This window comes from Heliangelus exortis, chromosome 2 (assembly GCF_036169615.1).
Source record: "Heliangelus exortis chromosome 2, bHelExo1.hap1, whole genome shotgun sequence".
Lineage (NCBI taxonomy): Eukaryota > Metazoa > Chordata > Aves > Apodiformes > Trochilidae > Heliangelus > Heliangelus exortis.
The window spans coordinates 129799754-129826437 of NC_092423.1; the positions used below are offsets into that span (position 1 = coordinate 129799754).

Consider the following 26684-nt stretch of genomic DNA (forward strand, 5'->3'; position numbering starts at 1 on the left):
ACTAATATTGAAGCCATTTTGTGCTACATACTGAATACAAAGAAGAGAAGCTTTGCCCCTCAAAAATTTATAATGTAATGTCGTTTTTTAATTTTTTTTTTTTTTTTTTTTAGCATACGACGGCATCAGGAAAGGAGAGCGATTTTAACTCCAATTTTGACAGATTTTACAGTTCGAATAACTGCGGCTCCTGCTATTATTTTCACCAAAATTGATGCTGCAGAGAATTTACACACAGAGGTTAGTACAAGATGTGAACAGCAACAGTGTAACTTCTAATATGTGGGTAATCTTAATATTTTACTGTTTCACCATTTTATATGTCTGTGTGAGTTTTCAAATATAGAGATCATAACTGAAAACAAAGCCAAGCAAAAAGTCTTAGTCACTATCTGAAATGCTCTTTCCACGCTGGAGAAGGAATTTTTGTGTATCATTTGATATTAAAGGCAGCCTGTACAGAGGTAGATAAGCCTGTTTGCAATTCAGAAAATGGAAAATGATTTCCAGCAAGATTTTTAAAAGATTTCTGATGAAAAGGTGTTGAGAAGAGCTGCCATAGTACAGCATTCTCGTAAAGAAGCCTGGAAATGCAATTTATAGACTATCTTTAAGAAAAAAATTGAGCTGAATTCCTCATGCCAGATTTTCAAGCCCACAGATTTCCACAAAACATCTGCTCTCCAACCATTACTGTAGGTACTTGAAGCTACTCCAGGTCTCCAGATTTAACAATCACTTTTACCAGTCTATGGGTCAGTTTCTTCAAGGTTAGTCTGTGAATCATGTTGCACATAGAAGGTATTGACTCACTTTCTGGCATTTGTTTGTAGCTCAAGAATTTAAAACATTTTATGTAGGGGAAATATCAGAAAGTTATTGTCAGCTCACAAGGATTATTTCTCATAACAGCTGCCTCCTGAGAGAAGCAAGACGGGAGCAAAAAGGGTATTAGGTGTGTATTGCAGCATGCTGTAGGAATACATGGTTGCAAAATAATAGCTATTGAGAGAGAAAAAGTAACATTTTCATATTTTATGTAAAGAGTCTTTGCAAAGGCAGATGGAAAACTATTTAATGTAAAAAAAAAAAAAAAGAAAAGAAAAATAGTGTTTTCTATACATACCTTCTTTATATCTACTCCCTGGATGATGTTCAATGATGAAGGGAGGGGTCTAGTTTAGATTACAAAGTGCTTGAACATTTTGCAAGCTTCTCATGAGCCAGGGGCAGTACTTCTGCTTATGAAGCTACCCTTCTGCACTGGTTCTGTTTTTCATCTCTTTATCTCTGGCCAGCAGTGATGAAGAGCTTTTTTTCACCAGTAAAACAGGGGCCATCCAGATAGCTTTGCCAAGGTATTAACAATGGTTTACATGCAAAGAGAAATCAATGAGGCTGGTTATCAGTGATTTCCAACATATGATTTAAGTATAAATCAATCAGAGTCTATGTTGTAAAAAAAAAAAAAAAATGACAATCTGGTGTGTGATACTATCAAGAGATGAAAACAGGGCCTCACACGTGAGATGTTTTTTCTCACAGAATTTGCCTGAATAGTTATGCTGTTGAAAGCAAACAATCCTTGTTTGGAAGCCTGAGACACCACTTCCCCCTAAAAAGACTGAATTAGTATTACATTCGGTGTTGACGACTTGCATCAGAGAATCCCAATACACTTATATAGAAGCTGAAAATCATTTCCCCAGTAGCTGCTATCTATTATTTTCCTATAATTTCTCGACAGGAAATTTTGGTGTGTGGTCACTCTTTGGAGGTGAATGTAACAACAAACCTTGATTTCTTTCTCAATGTGGCTCAAGTACAACTTCTTCAGCAGCTGATACAAGCCAATATGGGTGGCCTGGAACCTTCCAGTAGCACCACAGAGGTAGGTTTTTCCCTGGTTTACAACTGGGCTTTTTTGGAGTACCATAGCATCATCTGGACAAAATTATGTCAGTAAGTGAAATATATATTTTGTTATTGTTTGTTTGGTCAGCTCTAAAATGTATTCTGATGTTGTTTGAACAGTAGGATGAGTGTTACTTAAAGAAGAATAAATCATTTAATTAGACTAAGGTGCTTCTGCAACATCTTGTCCTAAGATGGCCTAAGAGAATTGTCCTAAGTAAACAAAGAAGTAAAAAATAAATTTTTAAGTAGGTTTTGAGGTTGTTTGGCATTTTCAACATTTGTTGAATCTTTGCCATCTTCTTACGAGTTTATATACTTCACTAAAGACAGTAAACTTCAAAATTTTCTCTGTAGCTAGCAGCCACTACCAATATTAACTGTTTTCACTTAAGTCCCTGAGATTCAATCTACCTCTGAATATTCTTGTGCTTCTTCAGTAAGAATGGTGATGTGTACATCATGAAGGGTCCTTCATCTTCTGAAAAATCCATCTCTCCCTTTTTATGGAATCTCGCAGTGTTCAACAACAATCACTTGTATTTGACATTCTTTATTTCTGAAAGTTGATACCTCAGTTTGCAGTGAAGTCCAGGCAGTAATTGTGACAGACTTGCAAGTTTAAATTATTAAACTTTTGGGCTGAGGAGGAAAAAAAGAGGAAAGAAATTTTGCCCTAAGAAAAATATGGATATTTCTTCTCTTCAAAACCAGGAATCTAGTCAGGCTGACAGCATCTTTTGAAGACAGTAGAAGTTCATGTATGACCAGGCACTAATTCCACTGGAATGGCTGTTCGACCCATGAATAAATCTTCAAAAATAAGAGTTAGGGAAATAAATAAATAAATAAATAAATACATTCCTTCTTTCCGAGAATCTAGATCTTAAAGATTCAATTTGCATGTGAGTCTGAGTGGAAATAAGGAATGCTCTAGAATTGCTAAAGTACTTATATATTCCTCTTTTCTCATCCTGTCAAAGCCCCAGAAGCTGCTTGTTGTCTGCTAATATTGGCATCACATCACCACCACCACCCTTATCCCCTTCCAAGGACAGAGGGAAATAAAGGGAGTTGTCTCATTATCGTGTTAAAACATGAAAGCTGTAGAATAGAAACGCAGCATATCTTTCTATTGCTTGGATACTTTGTAGACACAGGACCTCTTTTGGAGTTGAACATTATAATTTATGTAGTAGTGCTGTTTTCCCATTGTCAGTGGAATGGATGTCAAGAATTTTAATTTTGAATCGGTGTTTTTCAGAAGTGCTGTATGACTGATGTAGATTGTACAAACTTAAAAGCAGTTTTCTAGACAATTTAAGAAAGCTTTTCATTGACTACATCCCAAGATAGCTATTTGTTCTTCATTCCTATCTTCTCTGCATTATTGCCATCTCCTTTAATAAAGGGGATATTTCTTGTTCAAAGTGGTGTTTATTTCTTGTTCAAAGGGTGGAGTAACTTCTCTTAAGTAAGTTTTAGAAGTATTTTGATTTACTATACAAAAAATGTAAAATCCAATTATTGTTTTTTGTCCAGGTGTTTCTTCAGTGTTATATACAAGACACCCCAGCCTCTAATATTTATATACACATTTACTGCCAGCCTCATCTTCCTCCTTTAGTCAGCAGAGAGAAATACAGTACACTGATTGTATACTGCTGTTTTTTTCTCAGTTAATGGAGGCTGGAGCCTGCACTTGGCTATCTATACTTCACACCTTCTGATTACTTAATTGTAAGATTCAAAACATGATTTACATTCAAACATGCCTCTGGAGACCATTCTTTTGCTCAAAAGAAACACCAGTGTCAAACCTAGATCAGTTTTTTTGACACGTTGAGGTTCATGTTGAGTGCACTCACGTGGCAAGTGCAGTACAGCCATGGGATCAGGCTTGTTCAATATCTTCATCAATGCTCTAGATAAGGGGATTAAGTGCTTCCTCAGATAGTTTGCAGATGACACCAATTTGGGTGAAAGTGTTGATCTGCTTGAGGGTTGGAAGGCTCTGAAGAGGGAGCTGGACAGCGTGAATTGATGGTCTGAGGCCAATTGCAACTCAGTTGATATTTTTCTTATGCTGCAAGAACCAAAACTGGTCACAGTATTCCAGATGTGATTTCACAGGAGCTGGATAAATCATAATCACATCCTCAATCTACCAACCGTGCTTCTGCCAATACAGTCCAAGATGCTGCTGACCACTGTTGCTGCCCAGACACAAAACTGGCTCATGTCCAATAGGACTGCTCTACAACCAAATTGTATCATTGCTGAGATTCTTTCTTTACAAGTACAGGACTTCACAGGACCTCACATTTCTCCTCTTCTAACATTCTAAGGTTCCTGTTTGGGTAATTTGTTTACCCTGTCCAGGTCCCTGTGGATAGCAACCCTGCCCTGTGCCCTTGTACGTGTTCATTGCTTCCCATTCATCAGTACCCTCTGAGTTCAGTCATTCAACTAGTTTTATATCTGCTGGTCCATCTGTCCAAACTATAATGTCTAAATTATTGTAGAAGCATTTAAAGCCTTGCCAAAGTTGAGGTAAATGACATTCACTGCTCCACTGTTGTCCACAAATCCATCCATTTTGGCACAGAGAGTACCCTGATAGGTATCTGCTTTGTGGATTCTGAGGAAGGGCAAAGCATTTCAGTCAGAAGCTTTGCTTTTTTCATCTCAGGGCTGGCACTTTTTTGATACTTAATAATGCTTTGTATTTTTTTCAGAGCCAATAGTTTCTAATGCTTGCTGTCCAAGTAAAAACTATGGATATATAAAGCATGTCTCTCTGCTTGTCTCTAGCACTCTTTCTGTCTGTAGGCCTCCCTGCTGATTCTTTCTCCAGCAAGGTGAGTGCTCAAGGCTGCCAACTATGTGGGCTGATGACAGCTCTTCCAGCAAGCAGCCCTTTGAAGCTAACCAGTATTCCAAAGAAAGACAACAAAATATTTGGGAATTCTGGGTATATTTTACCCTACCAGGTATATTCTGAGAGGTGAAGCATAAGAGTCAAATGCATAGACCTTGACTGCAAGATGAATGGCTTGGAGCTGTGAAGTCACAAATATTTAAGGGCAAACTTAAAGGCTAAAGTAGAATCACCTAGAGTTCTGTTTAAAGTTGTGGAGATATACAAGGAGTCATTTAAAACTGGAAGTAAACATTCAAGTCTGGATGTTACAAAAAATCCTATTTCATGTAGAACACTACCCAAAGACAGGCAAAAAGATGTTAAGCTGAGGTAATTTTGCTTATTTTTCGTATCAAGAGAATACTACCTGCTGTGGTTTGTGATTGAACTGGTTCTAATGTTACAGTCTCCAACTGATCATAACAGCCTCCTATCAATTCTAAAATATGTGATTCTGAGTTTAGTAAATTCTATTAATCTGCCCTGCATTTCAAAAAATAAGCCACACTACATGAAAATGGCAAAAATTAGTGAATTGCATTCTCTGAAGCCTAAGAATCCTTAAGCAGCTAAGTCTATTTTTATTAATAACGAAGAACTTAATTCTGTTAAGACTTCCTGGGGGATGGGGTTTTACCAACAGTAATTAATTTTGTTATTCATTAATATAAAATAATGATTTTAAAACAACCACATATAAAGAATAACACATGCCTAATTTTGAAACCAGTATTTTCAAGCAAGTTGAGCATTTATACTTTCTAACAAAATAAAAAACATACTTTAAGGGAGCAGGGATGAACCACATCATTAAGAAAGCCAGAGACGGGAATGGTTTTTGATCTATGATCTCTGTATGCATTCTATACAGTATCCCACAGAAAAAAACCCACCACCCTTAAGTGACAAAGCTAATATAACATTCCTTTCTTGTCCCATTCTCTTTACTGCACTCCTCCTTTTTTGTCTCCTATGGCCTACTTTCTTCCAGAAATCCACAGATCTCTTTAACTCCAGTAGTGCTGATGTGACTCACTCATGATATTCATTTGCAGTTCTCTAGGTTTTCCATTGTGCAAAGCTGCTGTCTTAGAAATTAAATAATAAAAGCAATTATAAATGTAGCTCTGTGTCTTCTGAATTTATTTGAAGACTTGTCCTGTTTCTTACACAGGAAGAAAAATTTGTCAGAATATCATGATAACTTTTGCAGTGTTTTTTTGTTAAAGGCTACAGCAAAGAAAGAGATCTGATGCTTGATACTTTCACTGTCAGAGCTGCTATTGTACAAAATCTGTTGGGCTTTTCTGGATCATCTTTTTGAAGGGATGACCTACTTATTCCTTTTGTGCCATATTTTCCTGGCATTTTTTGTGTCTTTGTTTTTCTTAGGCCTAGAAAGCACCATTATGAATTACTAGCTTGGTCTTTTTTGTTTTGTAAGTACCCTAAATTTTCACAAGTACTTCCTGTGACAAATTCATCAATATTTTTGGACTTAGCACTCTGGTTGTAGAAGGGCATTAGTGCAAAGATTTCACACCCATTACTAGATATAGCTGATATGTTAAACACTTGGTAAAGTAATGACCATGGTGGCTTAAATTGAGGCTCATTTATTTAGCCCTACATGACCAAGTGATGTGGAAACAATATAAAACCAGATTCATTCATTATGCATCCCTGTAATATTCCCCCAGCTTTAATGTCGTGTTTACAAGTCAGGCACTTGCAGAGAATAGGGGTGATGTCTGTGTACTTGAGAGTCTTCAGTGTTTCTTTCTCTTATGGATTTGTCTGTTTGCTATTAAAATTCATCTAAACTTAAATCATATGCAATAACCAGGAGTTCACAGCTAACTACATGCAGTGGGAACAGCATTCGGTGCCAGGAATTTTTAAATTATTATTATTTCTTTTCACTTATTTTGCATCAAATTTATATCTTATGGAAAAACAGATTAAACCTTATCTCCATCTCTGGGTCTTTTTATCATACGTGCTTGGATCAAACCCTATTTTCAGTGTCTCTCATCTTCCAGGTTAAAGAATCCGAGAGGTATTTTCAAATAGGATTGTTCCCTGCAAAATGTTCTGTTCCATATAGTTATTTTTGTTAACTTGTTCTGTCTCTTGTTCAGTTTTATTTTGTACATTTTTGAGAAGTAAGTGGGGCATGGTCCAGACCAGAATTGGAAACCCAGATGAGCATTGCACTCAGTATTTAAGACACAGACAGACACACATAGATTTATATGCTGGCACTGGGATGTTCTCCCTTTCATTTAATCTCCCCTTCCTATAATTCTTGATAAGAGAATCGGAGTTTTGTGTCTTCTACTGATCTTTTCCCCTCTCTTTTCCCCTCTCTTTTCCCCTCTCTTTTCCCCTCTCTTTACCCTCCTCTTTTCCCCCCTGTTTTGCCCCTTGAAAGTAGAACTAATCTTTATGTATGCATTTTACATAAATGCACGTTCATCTCTGCTGCTCAGGCAATATAATTAATATTTCATAGAGAAATGTAGGGTGTGGGTTCATTTAGTAGTAGACATTGCATTCAAAAAACAAGTCACTTCTGTTTCTGAGTCAACTATAAAATTAATTTTTTTCCTAAATGTCTTGGTAGTAAAAGTCAATCAGTAATCTAATAGTATATTAGTAATTTATATTTTTATATCATTATAATAGTAAATTGATTTTTTTTTAATTCCTGCCTTTAGCCTAGGAACATATGTATATATAGGAGTTTGAATATAAAAGTTAAGATTAAAACTTATAATAATAATTAATACACGACAGTGATAAACTTATGGATGTGGTTGTAAATAAGTAATTAAGACTGGAAATACCCTGAGGTATTTCCTCAAAGCTGCCTGTTTTGATGTGTCAATAAATGTTTGACACTTGGAGTCAGGGAAGTAATTGTGGTGGGTTTTTTAAGGTTTCAGACAAATAGGAAATTTGCATTTGTGCTTTTCCTCCCCCAGCCTCCTGTGGCAGCATGATGGTTTAAATCTGAGTTTCAAATAAAATTAGGAACCTTAGGTTTAAGTCTTAGAATGGCAATAATCCTCATAGTATTCAGTCCAACACACACAAAAAAGCATGCGTGCAGCTCAGTATTTGTAGGAATAAATAATTTATGGGAATGTAATTACATATCTGCCTGTGAGCAGTAATGTTCTCTCTCTAAAGAAAAGGGGAAGAATGCAGTAGTTGTCTTTTCCCTGTATCCTTGACTTTTGGCAAATGAGTAAGAATCAGTATTATTACTTTAGATGAGTTCTCAGCATAAAATACTTTTAACAGTTCTTGTCTGGATATAAATTAACTATGTTTTAGTCCTTGATGATTTGTGTCTGGTAACATAAAATATGCCTTATACGTATTCTAAGACATAATACTGGCAGTTGTTTTTATCAGAACATTACAACTGAAAATAGAATTTTGTACATGTGCTTTGAAAATAAGATAAAAATGAAGTTGTAAGTTGTAGTTGCTCTGTTAGTGAAGAAGAAGAGCTGAAGTTTTAGCATTGATGAATTTCTGGAATGCTATATTTTGACTGTATAAGCAAAATAATAAGAATTGTTAGAATCCTGTTTAACTTACTGATTAGTCTCCTATAGCCTTAGCCAAGAGCTGTTCTAACTTTCTTCTTTAAATAGTTCTATATTACAAGTTAGAAAGATTTTAGATCATTGCAGTTGCCTATTCAGTAAGTCACCAACACTTAATTAAATAACTTAAGCTGATCCATTTGTTCTTACTTCCTTCTAAGCCTGGTTACATTGAGTAACACTGTTCAATCCATCACAGTGAGCCTGACTTCATTAAGGGATTATCTAATCATGAGTGCAAATATGCCTTTTGTTGGAGGCATCAAGTGGGCTTTGAAGGATTGGTACTGATACTGGATTTTCTCAGCTTCAGTCACTGTTTGAGGCAGAATTAAAGTCTGGATTTTTTACTGTTTTGTGAACGTAAGTAAATTAGGAGAATTAGCAAACTTTAATGAAAACAGATAAATTGCCAAAATGAAGTTAAAGGTATTAATTGGAAAAAATATATAGGGGTGCAGTTTCAGACAGATAAGTCATATGATCAGCCTGAATGAGACAAATAGTGTTAAGGCTGAAAGAAATTGCATTACAACTGATCAGAACAAATAAAGAGGATGTCATTTGGAAAGCTGTCTAACATTAGAAGCAAAGCTGACAGGTGTCCTAGCTTTTCTATAATTAGGGGTTTTTGATAATTTAGAGTCACTAAGGTGACAGTGAAGATCACTGTAATTGGAATTATCTCAGACTGTAAGATTTTCTTCAATTAATTGAGCTTTAGATGAGGTATTTTTATTATTCTGTTCCATTAATATTTTTCTAAAAATAATAAAATAATCCAGTGATAGTGAATGCACCATAGTCAATCATAAACTTTTCCAACAAGTAATTATTTTCTGGTTAAAAAAATGCATCTTACTTCTTTTTTAAAAATTGCAATCTATGACTTTAAAAGTTAATGTTAATGTTATGCCCATAGTGTCAGAATGTTAATGCCCGATGTGTCAGCATGGCAATCTGTGTTACCTCTTTTGCCTTTTGTCTGTAAACCATGTTTAAAATAGCTAACTATATATAAAAATGGAAAGACTAAAGAGAAAATATGCTGGACATATACTGGCTTTGAATCTCATTACAAAAAGTTTTTCGTGTGTATTGAAGAACACCAAAAAATGAGGCAACAAGCAGCATTTAAGATGTGAACAAACTTCAGTGCCTTCTAAATGTTTGTCTAGATAAATCCTGAGGATTGTTGGGCAACTAAAAACCTCATTAATTCTAGTTAGGAAGCTTGATTTCACTGGAAGTTCTTGATAAATAGAAGGATTAAGTAATTGTCTCCTGCTTCAAAAATAAAATATATTGTGTTTTTGCTGTTTTATGCTTCAGTTACATAAATATATCCAGTCATCAAAGTAGTAACCGCTTGTTTAAACTTTAAAGGTGTAATTTCCAAATGGTCTGTATTTGGTGGTTTATTGAACAATGTTGTAAAGATTAGTGTAGAGAAAAATAAAAAGATGGTGGTGATTTATGGGTAAATCTTTGTTTTTATTTTCTTTTAGTGCTTTAGTATTCTATACAGAGTTTTACACCAGGGCTCCAGTGCTGTGTTTTTACTTATTAAAAGCCCTAGCTTTATACTCTTTTATAAATTAATCTTTTTGTTCAGTAGACCTGTTGTACTGACTTCTTCATGAAGTGTAGTCTATTATTACAAAGAATATTACTTTGATCTTCTTGACAGGTTTTAAGTATGGACACATATGTGGTGTTTGATAAATTACCTGAAAAGCAAAGAATGTTGCTGCCTTTTCATAATTATTCACTTTTTCAGAATTAATATATGCCAAATTCTTACAAGAAGATATAATACCTGCACATGGAGAACAGAAGTCCTAGGAAAAGAAATAAGAGTGAAGTGCAGTTAATGTCCTGATTTTTTCAACAATGCACCTAACATTATACGTGCAATGGTAATAAAAGGACCACATTTCCTCATTCTTACAAGAATTTTTAATATTCTGGTAAAAGTCTTTCCAACATAAATGATAACTAGTTTTAGTTGTGATAGAACAGGTGTCATCTCAAGCAGTTTATTTCTTAGTCTGAGAAATCCATTTCCTGGTGTCTATCACTTACAGTTGGAGACTTCTTGCAAGAGAAAATCTATTTGTCATACTAGGATTTAGAAATGGAAAATAGAGCAGCTTCTCTTACACTCCTTAGTCAAATATGGCCATTGAGGTCATTAAAAAATATTTTCTGCAAAAAAAGTACTCATCCATAATCTTCAGGATAGATTTCTGGAAAAACACTAATTTGGATGCAAATCAGAATTTTGCTTAATTTGCCCTAAAAAATATTCCTGTCTAATAATTCTGTATTGGAAGTGATTATGAATACTAAAGCACAGTTATTTTTTATCTTTCCTGACCAATTAATCAATACATTCAGATGCTTACTTTTCCTTCACAAAATCTTTCTGTGAGGGTTGTGGGTCTAGGAGAAAAGCCTGCTGAACACTACTGAACACAAGATGCTTGCTTTTAAAATTTAAGGCACAGTAAACATCTGAAGTATTTTCCAGAGGATGTCATCCCAAATTTCATTTTCTGTTTTCTACCAGTGTGTTTCTCCCTATCCCCTCCCTCCCTATTTGCCATGTTATGTAGTCTTGTTTGTTTCTTTTCTGTTACCCTAAATGCACACTTCAATAGGCTGCAAGTCTATACCTATACTATACAATTTGAAATTCAGATAGGTAGCTAATATTAAATAGCTAGTAACTAACCAGTAACCAGCACAAGCTATTTCTTGAATAATCATAGCCAAATCCATATCTTTTCCATCAACCATGCTTTTCTTATTAATAAGATTTAATTGCAGTGATGAATGCAATACTTGTTGCAAATATGGAACTATCTGCACACAGTGCAAGTAGAAACCAAGAAATTGTCCCTAGTTTGGATCCCTCTCAGACCTCCCTACCCCTTTCTGACATTTTGGTATTTTTGCCTGAGCAATGAACAAAGCTTCTGAAAAGTCTTTAATGAACTTGCTGTTATCGTATCTGTGTGTTGCCAGCCATTAGAATGCAGTAGATCCTGCTCAAATCTGATGTTTAAAAAATAATTTCTTCCCCCAAAAGATGTGAAAAAATCTTCTTGAAGTCAAGAAACTGTATTTAACAACTGAGGTGATAAAGGATAGATTCAGCTGTACTGGTAAAATCATAACATAAAGAATTACCTAGGATTGAAGTGTCTGGTTGTAATTTTTATTCACAACTGATCTGTATTTCAACCAAAATTTGTAGTCAGAGACAGCAGACACAAGCTGTCATTCACCTGAGGGCAGTGTTGAGCAAAAACGAGGGAATGGTGGTATGGGCAGATATTTCTCTTTCAGAAATTCGAGGCATGATGTGCAGGCTACTGATTTGTGCTTTTGTAATGCCTGATTCTAGGTATTTGACTTTTGAGCACGCCAAGGCTACCCAAGCACTGGCCTCAGCAGTGTTTGTCAGCCCAGCCAAATGATATTTTGCTTCTTGATGTGGATCTTGGCCAACCATTTTTGAGTAAACCCCACCAGGGTTCCATAAGGCTAACCCCTACATTCTGATATATTGAAAAGACAACCCACCAGCTTCCCGGAGAAATGTTAACACTGGACGTGGCGGGAGAGAGGCGGAAGTTGTTTCAGCTCTGCCATATTGTTCTTTCACCACAAAAAATATTTTTTGACTCTTAATTCATGTAAAGATTGGTTATTCCAGAGAGATCAGATTATTACTTGTAATTGGTCCCAATAATGGGGAAGTATGCTTTCAATCTGCACAGACACTCAAACAAAATCAGCAGAGGATTCAGTGATTGATAGGCAACACACTCATTTCAGCAAACTGTTAACTGAGAGGTCTCCAAAAGGGAGAAAGTGTAGAAAACTCATCTGTAGCAGCTGATTCCTTTCTAGACTGGTTGAATCAAGTTATGTACTGATTTGTCATATGAGAGACATTGCAGTTGTATCTGCAGAAGAGAAGTTGTTCTCTGTCACTGCAGATAAAGTTTAAGAAAGCATTTGTGATAAGTTATATTGCCCTGTAATAAGCTAGCTCAGGAGGTCTGGAAGAATATTCTGAAAAAGTGTTTTTCTATGCTTGCTTTATTTATACTTATTCCCTAAGCATCCACTTACAGCTGCCATCAGAGAACAGAAGTCTAGAAGGCCCTTTGGTCTGACCCAGTGGGGCCATTCTTATGTTCTCTTGTAGTTTATTTCTGTTTATAGTAGTCTTATTAACCTTCTGTTTTGCTGAAACTTTACTGTAAGATGAGGAACATGATCAGCAGGAAGGATGTGTGAAAGTGCTATTGCAACTGTGTCATACAACATGTGAAGGAATGCTGGCTAGTGGAGGTGGAGTTCATAGCAGGCTTTCTTCCCTATGGTACTTCCAGAGAGCAAGTTCTCTTGAGAAATTTAATTAAACTTTAGTCAAGGTTATCAATGTATTACTTCTATGGAGCACATGAAAACCAATAGTACTGTATTTTTGCTGAAAACAAACATAACCTTGTTTTCAATTTGTATTTGTTTTAAAAAAATAACAATCAGAAATCTGTTAAAACAAGTTCCAGATAATACTACTTAAGAAGCCAGACAGCCAAAGTGTGAAGTGGTAGATGCACATGTTGCACATATGTTGTGTTGACTGGTTAGTGTCCTTGTGTAATTGGAAGTATTTTTAGTATGTTGAAACTCTGAGAAGTTGGCATCCACATTTATGAGTTTCTTTTGATGAAGCTGTTTATCTTTTTTGTCTTTTAATTCCTGAAGCTTAAGGTAATCAGTGTAAGAGAGCCAAAACAGTCTCAGTTTCTGTGTTTTATATAGATCAGATGGATTTAGGTATGTCTTGATATCCAAAAGTGTGCTGGCATTTTAAAAAGGTAGTGTTGTACGAAGATAGCTTCCTGAGGGTTTAAAGATTTTTTTCCTTAGGTGTTTGAAATTTGTTGCAATGACTAAAAGCAGGGCAGGGTATGGTAACAGTAGCATCCCAGAAATGGTAGCTATTGACATGGGGACGAGTGAAATACTTGTCAGATAATTTTGTCTTTCTTGTAATTTGCACAATTACTGATCTGAGCTTGTGTATGACCCATGCCCCATGTTTAAAACCTTCCAATTTTCACTTCAGGGACTACCAGATCACACAGCATGAAGTCCCATACCTTTGATACTTCAGGCTATGGGTATTTTCTGGTGAGTTAGCACTACAGTAATTGGAGAATCACATATTTAGTGAAGCTGTTTAATGTATTCATAAAATTGTTACCCACAATCTCACTACCTGGGATGCGTGGGCTGCATTTTTGCATGAATAATCTCTAAGTGTAGCTTCCTCTTTTTTTTTCTTTCCGTGGCTGTAGATTTAAAAACATGAGCCACTGTAAAACTTCCCATTAGGTTACAAAGTTCCCATAGGTTACAAAGTATAAAGTTTAAGATAAGGGTTCTAAAAAACAAAGTCAAGAGAAACTATCAAAATTTGGGTTACTTTGGAACAGTCTGACAGAAGTTCTCAAACAGCTTAACAAGGGTTAGCTTAAAATTAGTCTTGGTTATTCACACTGTTTATTTTATGGCACTGGAAATAATGGAATATTCTCAGATAATATTCTCAGATTCTCAGATTGTAGAAAGTTGTCATTTCTAAACACACAGCACCACTAGATCTCCAAAGTAGCTCTAATTTGTGTCACCATCATTAAGAGATTTCTTATGCTTCCATTCCTGTATAGTGAGGCCACTTCTGTATGTTTTAAATCTTGATTGTGCCTTGTACACCCGACATGAATTTGTGAAGGAGAATCAATTTAATCTATAAGAAATTACAGTTCTTTTGTCTCTACTACCATTAGTGGAATAGTCTAAAAGACATAAATGTTCTCTTGGACCTCTTTATTACATACTCTAACAATATTTCGAACATAACTTGTGTATATTGTTTTTAATATCAGTAACTTAAATATTATTGTACATTCTTATCAAAATAAAATGCTTTTAATAACTAAATGGTACATAAACTTAATTTTAAAAATAGTTGCTTCAGGTCATTTAGTGTATTAAGCAAAATTCTAAAGTATTCATTACAGAAATACATTCTGAAATAGGTCCAAAACTGTTTGTTAAAATATAGGATGCATGCAAGAAATCCTATTGGTTCATTCTGCAGAAAAAAAAAATAAAAAGAAAAAAAAAAAAGGCATTAGGAAAACAGAAAATGTGTAAGTGTTATGCAGTAAATAAAAACTGTAATTGGTTGTTGAAGTGTAGGCAGGACAAAATCATTAAAGACAACACGCTGGCTCTAACTCACCCAAAACAGGAGTGTGAGAGAATACATGCTTGGACTTTCTCACACTGTGGACATTGAATGTGTCATAGTGATGATTTTCTTAAGCATCTGATGAAGAGTGGAAAGTTTGAGTGTTAGGTCACATGATGTATGTCTGAGGGTTCTGCTTCTTTGATCTCATCAAATACTCTCCTTCGAGTCATCTCACACTTGTGCACAGTAGAGTTTGATGCTGTGGCAGGATCACCTTCAGACAGCACTGGTTACAGTTTCTTCCTTGTATGGAACATCAGCTGCTTGGTAGTGCAGAAAACTTGATTCTTGACAGTAATTATAAACACATGGATACTGTAATTCTCTTCATTTTAAAGTGAAGTAATGTGTTTTTTCTTAAAGAGAAAGCTGGGAATGAAAAGAGACAGGGCAGTTGAAGCCAATAAGGAGTTAATTAAAGCAACAGTCAGTGGGCAGTGAGCAATCTCAGATTTTGAACTTTCTTGTTTTCTGTGCAACAAGGATCTTCGCTTTTACCTTATTGCTTCATGAAAAAATCTTTTTTTAACCTATTTTTGGAAGTAAATAAAGCTTATGTGATTGCTTTTTATGTCAGTCTTTCTCAAATAATACTACATGGTTTGTGTTCTCAGCCAAATTAGAAATCAGAATAGATCAGAGAGATCAGAACAGTCTCAATGTCAATTATTTTTATCTCTTTTATGAAAATCTTTGAAATGGTTGGTGAGAAACCAAAATAGGTGTTGCCACTGAGAGAAAGCTGTTATTCAATTATAGGCAGTAGACAGTTTTCCCACTTGTATGGCTTCTATGGCCTGGGTGCTCAGCTGGGATTAAATCCTAGCATCATAGAATGGTTTTGGTTGGAAGGGAACTTAAAGGTCAGGTATTTCCAGCCCCTCTGCCATGGGCAGGGACAGCTTGCACTGGACCAAATTGCTCAAAGCACCTGCCCTTGAAGACTTGCAAAGACTGGGCATCCACAAATCCTCTGGGCAACCTGTCTCACCACCCTCACAGTAAAAAATTTCTTCCTGTTATCTAACCTAAATCTACCATCTTTCAGTTTAAAACTGCTACCCTCTCATTCTATCACATAAGAAATCAATCTCCAGCTTTCTTGTATGCTGCTCTTGTGTACAAGTTCATGGGGCCTGATGGGATTCACCCATGGGTACTGAGGGAACTGGCAGATGTGGTTGCTAAACCAATTATATTCCAAAATTCATGGCAGTCCAGTGAAGTCCCCATTGACTGGAAAAGGGGAAACATAACCCCCATTTTCAAGAAGGGAAAGAAGAAAGATCCAGGAATCTACAGGCCAGTCAGTCTCATCTCTGTGCCTGGTAAGATCATGAAGCAGATCCTCCTGAAGTCACTGATGAGGCAGAAGAATAATGAAGAGGTGACTGGGTATGATCAACACAGCTTCACCAAGGGCAAATCATGCCTGACAAACTTTGTGGCTTTCTATGAAAAGGTCACAACATCAATAGACAAGGGAAGAGCAACCAAAGTCATTCACCTGGACCTGAGCAAAGCCTTTGACACAGTCCCACACAACATCCTGCTCTCCAAGCTGGTAAAACCTGGGATTGATGGATGGACCACTCGGTGGGTAAAGAACTGGCTTGATGGCTGCACCCAAGGAGTGGCTGTCAATGAGTCTGTATCCAAGTGGAGGCCAGTGACAAGTGGAGTCCCACAAGGATCAGCACTGGGACCAGTCTTGTTTAACATCTTTTTTGGTGACATGGATGGTGGCATTGAGTGCACCCTCAGCAAGTTCCCTGATGACACCAAGCTGTGGTGTGGCTGACACGCTGGAGGGAAGGGATGCCATCCAGAGGGACCTTGACAGGCTGGAGAGGTGGGATCATGCCAAGCTCATGAAGTTCAACAAGACCAAGTGCAAGGTCCTGCATCTGGGTCGAGGCAATCCCAAGCACTGATACAGGCTGGGCAGTGCCTGGCTTGAGAGCAGCCCTGAGGAAAAGGACTTGGGGGTGCTGGGGGATGAGAAGCTCAACAAGAGCTGTCAGTGTACTTGTGCATCCCAGAAAGCTAAATGTATCCTGGGCTGCATCAAGAGAAGTGTGGCCAGCAGGTTGAGGGAAGTGATTCTCCCCCTCTGCTCTTCTCTCATGAGACCCCACCTGGAGTACTGCATCCAGTTCTGGAGCCCCTATTACAGGAGGGACATGGATGTGCTGGAATGTGTCCAGAGAAGGGCTATGAGGGTTGAAGTGTCTGTCCTATGAATACAGACTGAGACAGTCTGGAGAGGAGAAGGCTCCAAGGAGACCTTATTGTAGCTTTCTAGTATCTGAAGGGGGCTACAAGAAATCTGGGGAGGGACTTTTTAGGATGCCAGGTAGTAGGACTCGGGGAATGGATTCAAACTACAGGAGGGTAGATTGAGATTCAAAGTTAGGAAGAAGTTCTTCATCATGAGAGTGGTGAGACACTGGAACAGGTTGCCCAGAGAGGTGGTGGAAGCCCCGACCCTGGAAGTTTTTAAGGCCAGGCTGGACAGGGCTCTGAGGAACCTGAGCTAGTGGGAGGTGTCTCTGTCCATGGCAGGGTGGTTGGAACTAGATGAGCTTCAAGGTCCCTTTCAACCCTGACTATTCTATGATTCTATGCTTAATTTCATACTGATTTTCTTCAGGCCAGAATTTTACTTAAGTGCTACCCTGAATCTTAAGCAGGGAGGCATAATTTTGAGAATGTACTGCTGCTAATCAGATTAGCTGCCCTCCTACTTTTTCAGTTTTTCTGGCCAGCTGTAGTCTGTTTCTGTGTTCAGGTTAAGCTGCATCATCTGAGACTGCCTACTGGAATGATATGACCAGTACCTCATGCCAGAGACTTCGTTATGTGGGTATTTTCTCAAATACTCATTTGCCTGTAATAGCAGAAATTTAAGGACTTTGCATGTTTCTTGAAGAGTGACAAGAATATTTGTATGAATAAATTTTCTGTTATCAGTAGTGAGTTTAAGCATAAAAGAGAGTAGCTTTCTATGTATGTGAAATCAAATGGGTGTGAAAATGTTCAAGACATCTGAGTTACTTCATTGGGCAGAGTTGAGTAGTGTTTACTGTTTTTCTCAAATGAATTTGCACCTTTGTAAGATGGTAGATGCTTAATTCATTGACACAGATTTCCTATTTCTGCTTGATGACCTGAAACCTTGAAAAGTGAAAGGAAGCTGTATGAGTTAATTTGGTGACTGGGTGTTTTTTCCCAAATATGTAATAACATGACTTGTAAAAAGTTAGCGCATTTGAGACATACTTGCATGCAAAATTATTGGACAAAATTTGCACCATGTATAGTTTATTTCCATAGTATATGTTGTTCTACAGATTAATCTTACCAGCTTAAGCAGTAAGTAGACCTAATAGATAGAATCCTTTAAATTGTATGAGAGTTCTTTTAGAACAAAAAAGATAATAATAAAATCAAAATCCAAGTATCTTGATCCCCACCAAAAGTTTCTTTCTCTTGAAGTAGAAAAATTGTTTGTGCTTTTAATTTGGTTCTTTCCTTGTGGTTGCCTGTAGCTTGATGCGTTGTGCAATAAGTTAAATTGATTTTTCTTTGCTAGCATCTGTATGCAATGCAGTAGAATCTTGGAGTATAGATGGAATACCTTTCTGACCATGCTGAAAACCGTACATCATGCAGTGTTCACACTTGAATGAAAAGCCAAAAGAAAACTAATTTTGAAAATATATAAATAACAGTCTTGCTCCATAGAGTTTCTGACTCTGGTCAATCTGAAATAAGTTTTAATTTCAATTGAGAAAAACTTAGGACCCCTTCCTTTCTTGGGAAGCCAAAAAAAGTGCCCATCTTTGTCAAAAATAGATGTAATTTGTTTTGGTTTATTTTAATTCTTGTTTTATAATTTCCACTGCACAAAGTTTTCTTCATTTCTTTGACATGTTGACTGAGTAGTTCAGATGAGAGATATAGACTATTTTTTTATTTTGGACAAACAGGACGTATTATTTTGAGTTGTCTGTTCTGGACATTATTTTGGTTTCTGTTTTAAAGCAGTACTTAAAATTCATGTGATGGCTAAATCTTTTGAAATTGTCTTTTGATAGTTTTTACCATTGGGATATAATGGTCATACAGTTTCAGATGTAAACTTGTAGCTTGAGTGCCAAAGTGTAACTTCTTCAGAATGCCAAGAAAAACCTTTAGCTGAAATAGATTATTAACATTTGCATCATTTTCCTGGTAGTTTTACTAGTACTTGGATTCCCACATAGCCACTTGTCGGATGTTTTCCTGAAAATAAAGTGATCTTTGGTTAGTTCAAGGTCACTATCATAATAAAATCCTTGCCAGTATATTGTGTCATCACTATACCATTTTTCCATTGTTAGGAAGCTTTGTCTTATCATTTGATTTTGTAGCCAAAACTAGCAAGGAGATAATCTTTTTTGGAGGGCTGTGCAAGTTCTTTTTGATACTTCTATGAGCAAGCACGTAGATGCAAATCTGGTACTGGGAAAATGGCTGTGATTTTACTGAGACTCTTCAAAGCAAAAATCTTATTTTTCAACAAAGCGAAAAAGAGGTGAGGGACTCAAATAAATTCACACTAAAACAGGAAGTTTTCAGAGAAAGGGTCCATTTTGCAGATATGAAAGCAAAACACATGAGGATTATTCAAAAGAACACGTGCATGTATGTGGATGTGTATTCTTGTGGAATGTAGTTTGAGTTTTACACTTCAATTGAGGTTTCCAAAAGTTGGTAATAACTTTCTGTTATTGATATCATCACCCTGATCAGTAGCATTTATTTCTAGGATTATTTGGGCTTCTAAGCCTCTCTGAATCCAAACAATTTATTTCTATTCTATGCCCAACCTGCAGGGAAGTTTACTTGTCTCAATAAAAATACTTTTTCCACTTCCCTTGAACATATGAATATTGCACTGGACTTTTGTTGAATGGGGAAGAGAGTGTAATAGTGCTTCTTCCTGGACACACAGTGTTCCAACTGGAAAGATAATAAAGAACCTTTATTGTATAATACCTGGAAAATATATAATAATCTATTAGATTTCTTCTGCTATCTACCATAAAAGCCAATTTACTGAAGTTACAGTGAACTACACTTCAGGACAGTATCACCCTTGGGTGACAAAGTCCACAAAGTAGGTGCATAGGTTCTGTGACTTTGATAATCATGACACAAACCAGTATTGTTTGTATTCCCACACAGGCAGAAAGGTAGGTGTGCCACTGATTTGCATTGCCAAGTGTTTCTCTTGAGTATGGAGGAGATTAAAGAGCAGAACAGTACTTCCATTTTTACATTTTTACAGCTAACTTCATTGTTACTGGGTTACTGTTGCTATATCAAAAGGTGAAATCTTAGATTGTGGTAAGATACTGATAGGAGTCATGCACGTTATTCCAGTAACATTTACTGAATAAAATTCAGGCTAATAATTTTGCTAATTATTTCAAACTTATTTCTGCAGATAAGTGACCACCATTATCTGTCTAGAGAGAAGACATTGTCAAGCTTTCAATTGCTAGTATATAGTATGCATCTTTGGTGTTTCTGCTATGCTAGTTAATGGATTTTCTTCATAACCTTGCAGTTTAGCAATTTTTTCCTGATTGCCTTCCTAGGCAGTTTTTCCAACTCTTTTAATGTCAGTGAGTCTTTACCTTCCCACCAAATTACCAGTGATTCATTGCATGAATCAAGACTCACAGCTATGTTCTTGACTCCTCCTAAGTAAAGATTTCCACTAATTTTAACTTTCTCCATCAAAGCACAGGAGTAACAGAGACTTGGTATTCTCAGAAATGAACAGTGACAGTTATTTCAAATTATTGGAAAGTTGGTTAGAATAGAGAATCCATAAAACTGAAAATCAATAAACTTAACTGATTAGGGGTCCTGTCTGAAGGTTTCACATTACTCATATGTGTCTGAAGAACAGCAAGACATTACAATAGGAAATAAGGCATTTTTTCTTCCCATAATTACAGGGATAATAAGGTCCTTCTGTTTGCATTAGTTCATCTGTGTTCTTGCAGTGATTTTTATGTTTTTTTTTTAATTTTCCACTAGAATATGTAAACTTAGATCCACAGATGCGCTGCTTTTGCTGGTTCTTTGCCTTCCAAAACACAGACAGAAGAGAGTAGGAGAGATTCAAAATCATATAGAAATTATTTTTTTCAGTCAGAGATGGACACCTAACTGATATATATGCTCTTGAAAATATCCCTGTTTTTTATAGAATTCATTCTATGTGGCAATAAGGCATTTTCCCCATATAAATATTTATTACACATTGAACACCTGAGGGTTTTACTCATTTTATCTATTGGATCCTTAGTGTTTGTACTAAGTAATTTCTCAGTAGGCTGGTCTGGGTTGGATCCCTCATTGGATATTTGTCCATGTTGAAGCCTACCATAGGAAATGGATTTTAGCCCAGGATCAGTATGGCTCAGCTACCAAAATAATAGAAATAAGAAAGTTAGCTTAGCTATATTGCACATCCAGGCTGCTAGAACAAGGTTTTGTGCATTTCTCACAAGTTGAACCTGAATTCCCAGATTGTATGCTGCATTCTGACAGACTGGGAACTTTCTAGTAGGTGCTATAAAATTGAAAATTCAAACAAACAAAAAAAACCACTATAGATTTTTGGACTATATATTTATGTATGTGATTGTATATACATATATATTGTATATATATGTATATACATACATACATACATATATATATATATACACATACATATATATGTATGTATATATACATATATATACATACAATATATATACACATAATGATCATCACTCCAAACAGGTAAAGCTTGTTAGTGTTTATGTAAAAATTAATGAAAAAGCAGTATGAGTACATAATATTCAGTAGTATCTGTTATCTTTCTCATCTTTAATATAATACACCATAATAACACCATATAGAAGCAGCATTTAAAGGCCAAAGGTGTTTTTCATTAAAAGAAAAACTTGTCTTTATGCCTGGGCTTTCTAATTGTCTTTCATGTCGTTATCAGCCCACAGTTAGATGGCTCCAATGAGATCATAGTGCTGCAGTTGGAAGCTTTGAAAGTGGCAGACTGCTGCAGGATGTGTTTCATAATAATTCTCCATTTATTTTCCAGTAAGGTATAAAGTCAAATCTCAGCATGGCTTGGAGCTGGGTGCTTTGAAGCTGCCTCCTAGCACTGAGAGAGACTTAAGGCAGTTGGAAGCCTGCCAGGCTTGATCAGTCAGACAAGCACGAAGATGCAGCTCCATGTGTCATCTGCTCCTGAAGTGGGCTTACAGAGGTCCTGTTTCTGACCTTTCTTTCCTGCTTCAAAACCACAACTCTTTTCTTTAATTATTTTTCAACGAGTTCAGAGGGCACCATTTAGGGTACAATTTTGAGGCTCATTAAGCTAATCCAAGCTGGGTTGCCACAGTCTGTCCTTTTCCTTCTCCGAATTGTAGTACTACAATGAACCAGGGGAGGAAACAGAACAGGCCAAAAATAAATATGTTTTTTCTCGCTTTTTTTTTAGTTGTTTTTTAGGTTTGGTTTTCGGTTTTTTTTTTTGTTTTTTGTTTTGTTTTGCTTTGTTTTGTTTTGTTTTGTTTTGTTTTTTTTTGGTTGGTTGGTTGGGTTATTTTTAGTACTTTGAGACTGGCTGTTTCATGAATCAGATATGGCACAAATGAGGTGACACAAATTCAGTCTGGCCTGGAATTCCACACTGAGGCTCTCACAGCAACTTGCTAAAAATGGCAATATTTTGTGATGGCCTTGTTGCAAAAAAAAAAAAAAATCATGTTCTGGAATTATTAATTTCCCAGGCACTTCACATGATTTACTTAACTCCCTTAGTCCTTTTCTAAGATACTCTGAACAAACTGAAACATGATTTACTCAAACATTAGGCTAGATACAAGTTTATTTGTGGTGATATAGGTGAGGTGTAACAACCTAGGAAAAAAAGGAGGTGGGATGGGGGTTCAGAAAGCTGAATATGAGAAAAAGAAAAAGGAGCCAGCAGTGTGCCCAGGTGGCCAAGAAGGCCCATGGCATCCTGGCCTCTATCAGGAACAGTGTGGCCAACAGGGCCAGGGAAGTGATTCTTCCCTTGTAATTTTCCATATATCTGAAAGCTTTAAAATCTGAGGCACTCAACATCCCAGCACCTTTTGATGAGCAATTCTGTATCAACAGTTGGGTATTTTTTACCTGTACTGCGGATTCTCCTGCTTGTGGCACATATTCTGTCTCAGTTTGATCTCCACTGTTGGAAATAATGTAGAAAGAAGGTTGGTAAATTGGGCAGCAGTTGTACATGACATCTGATCTGCTGTGGATATTGTTATTTGACATGCCTTTAAGATACTCAGAACAGATAAAGACTGTAATATATAGTAAGATAAATACTATAACTTTTGGTTTGGTGGACAGCTTACAGCTAGATGCTTATTCAGTTAAGATGCTGCAGGTAGATTCTGTATATCGAAAGTCAGTTATCAAGTTAGTTTACTGAATTACAATGACTCTTTTTATTGTTAGGACATTAATTCATCCTATCCTAGAATAAGAAGCCTAAATTTGCATTTTGAGGCTTTCTTGAATCCTGCTTTGAATCACTGCCAGTGTATTTGGCATTTGTTTCTGCATCTTTTTATTTATTTTGCAGAACACTGAATGTTAGTCAATGGGAGAATATCCCAATTTATTCCAGTGGGAGTAGATTACTTTGTTAAATTTCTCATCTTTGAATGTAGTAACAGTGAATCATCTGATGCTTCCATCTTTAGTAATATTAAATTATTTAAACTCTTGTATCTAAGAATTATTCAGTGAATTGTTACTTTAAACTTTCTCATCACACAATTGAATGTCTGGTCAAGAAAACATTAATCTGTAGGACCCTGGGATTTTTTGGACCTAAGACTAGTGTTGCGATGGGTGCCATCCAGTGACTCCATGATTTCCCAGAACTGGTCAGTGGCAAAAGCACTTAACATAATCCCTCTGCATGCTGTGATATTCCAATTCCAGTGGCAAACTTGTATATCCAGTCATGCTGGAAGCTGACTTAGATAACTGCTCTGTCTGTAGTGTTTGAAAGCAACCTTTCTGGTGTGAAACCACAGCCTTTGTAGCTTAAAATTGTAAGTCCTTGAATGTTATTTGTTGTGTTGGGTGTTTTTTCCCCCCAATGTATTTAGGCACACCAGTGAATGAGAGCTAATTCAGCATCCTCCTGAAAGGTTCAGCCAGCTTGATGAGTCAAAGTTGCTTCCTCTAAGATCACCTCCATATCAAACCACCACTTAGTTCAGTATGTCTGTCTGGATGGAAATGTGATCCAAAACAGACTGGTAAAACTTCTACCAAAATCTTAAGACCAAAATGTTAGAGAACATCACATAAAATAAAGTCGAAGTTTTAACTACTTCTTTTTAAAATGTCCAAGAGAAATATGCAGACTCCCAAAACAACCCTTCATCCTGCCTAAATATGTAAATTTATTTTAATCCAGGTTTTTTCATATAAGAGCAAAGACTTGAACTTTAAATTCTGAAATAAAATTTTAAAATAACCCAAGAAAAGCTAATACTTGCAGTAAAAAAAATGAAAGAAAAATTACTGTTGAACAAAGTACTCTGCGAGATTTCATCCTGATCTTTTTATAGTGAAAGCATTTATTTAGCAATAACAATATTGAACACAATAGTTTCTTACTGCCCTTTCATAAGGTAGCAAAATAAACATACGGTTTGTATTAAGATTTTTTAAATAATTCTGTTGGTGTTACAAAGGATTTAGCATTTGCCTGTACCCATGTTACAACTGGAAAATTTAGCACAGCTTTGATTTATGAATATTTGGATCAGTGTTTAGCAGACTGAAGCCTCTTGCTCTACTTTTGAAGAGCTGTTAAAACATAGCATGAAGAAGCTGAGTTTGTATTGTTCCTTGCCATCACATCGTTCACATAATTCCTGCAGTACTGTAAAACCTACAGTTTAATTCCTGTCAGGAGTATTTCTGTAGATGTGGGAGCTTATATATGCCATTACACTTCAAATTAGCATGGCTTATTTTAAAGCAAATTCTGTTTAAAAAGAAACTTCCTGAGTGGAAAAATGCATTTGGCTTCTCTATAAAATAAACTATTTCATACGTTCTGATATTTTGTTACACAAAACTTTCTGTCATTGAACTGATATAAGAAGAAGCAAGTTTGTCTAGATTTAATTGTAGGACTGAAATTTTAGTTTGTAACTTAAAAGAGATATTTTATTAGACTCTAAGACATAAGTCTTAATGCAGTCTAATATTCTTGTATGAGTGTGTCATTATACTTTCCTGTGACATTAATATGTCAGTTTACAAAATTATTTTGATAATGTTCAAAATTCAAGTAAATCTTGGAACTCAAGCAAAACAAAACAAAATTGTTTAGATGAAGAATTCAGTAGAAGATTGTAGCAAACTTTGGTTAGCCAAAAAAACAAACAAACAAACAAACAAAAAAGATTCTTTAGAGAACAGCATGTCAAATAAATTTCTAAACTGTTGGAGACTCTTTGATGAAGTAGATTGTGTACTTAGAGCCAGAAAGAAACTGCACAAATGTTTTCTTTGTAGTTCCTGCTTAAGCATAACAGGGGAAAAAAGTCCTTTTCTGTAGCTCAGTTTGTGTGGTAGGCAAGATCTTTATTTCCATGAAAAGGGTACTACTATTTAGCAAAAGAAATAAAACTAGGTCACATGCCATGGTGATGAAGCATATGTGATTGGCACTTTGATTCCATGGTTTCACACCTGTGTCTCTTTCCATAATTTATGTAATGTGAAGAATGATCTCATGATGGGCTGAGGGGTTTTGATCACAGTTAAAGCACAGCTATGCAGAAGGCTGGAAATTTTACTTCAGTATTGTCTTTGTATAACCTTAATTAAGCTGAGAAGCTGGAAAAATTTTACAAATGTAGGTGCTTTCAGTCTGGAGCAGTTGCACTTCCAAAGATCATGTTGCTTACAGTTATTCCATTAATTAAAGAATCATCCTGTAAAGTATCAGTAAGAGAAAATAAAACTGATGGAAATGCTTATAATGAAATTTGCACATGCTTACATTTGTTATTGTTGAAAGCTCTTGAGAGAATAAGAAAGTGAAAATACAATGAAAAAACGCTGCCAATTGTTGTAAAACACCTCTCTGATTTGGAAAATGTGTTAATTACTGGTCAGAAGTATTAGGTTCTGTGTTTATCTGGATGGTTTTATTGCTTCTCTTTATGGAGTGAAAACTTTGAAGACATGTCTTTACCACCTAAATACTTTTATCAGGAATGGAAAATAAAAAAGAGTTACCAGGCTAAGATTGCAGTGACCTCAGGTGGGACTGCTTGCTAATTATGCAGAGCAAATAGATTTATTTACCCTTGATTTTTTGACGTACTTCTCCGTGTGTGTTCTACAGGACATGCTATTTCATTGCCCTTTCACTAGATATATGTGTCACATGCCCTATTGAACTCAAGGGGTTAAGCTAGTAAAGTTACCTATCTCAACACATGAAAAGGAAGAATTAGCCACAGTTCCCTAGCTACCAGGGCAGCTTTCAACACCTTTTCTATAATGTCTACTATTGATAGGTTATATAACTGTGAAAGGACAAGAAAATGCACTGAAGTGATCTAAGAAGTAAACTATCATCTTGACATGTTTTTTCTAGCTATTGAAAACCTTTCCATATTGCAACTCACTCTTGACAGTGAAACTGTAGAATTCCTCCGATTTAAGTACCATCTGGTTATGCTCAAAGCTTTAAAGCTATTATCTCAGCATAAAATTT

General features: G+C 36.1%; 1 protein-coding gene across 4 annotated transcripts in view; it reads left to right on the forward strand.

The window, feature by feature from the left end:
• VPS13B (vacuolar protein sorting 13 homolog B) overlaps positions 1-26684 on the forward strand; it is a 425857-nt gene that overhangs the window by 277663 nt on the left and 121510 nt on the right. For all 4 annotated transcript variants that reach the window (XM_071738035.1, XM_071738039.1, XM_071738037.1 and 1 more), the window contains exons 32-33: positions 114-240; positions 1748-1891. In XM_071738035.1, the coding sequence (XP_071594136.1) occupies positions 114-240; positions 1748-1891 (271 nt within the window). The remainder of the gene's footprint in view (positions 1-113; positions 241-1747; positions 1892-26684) is intronic.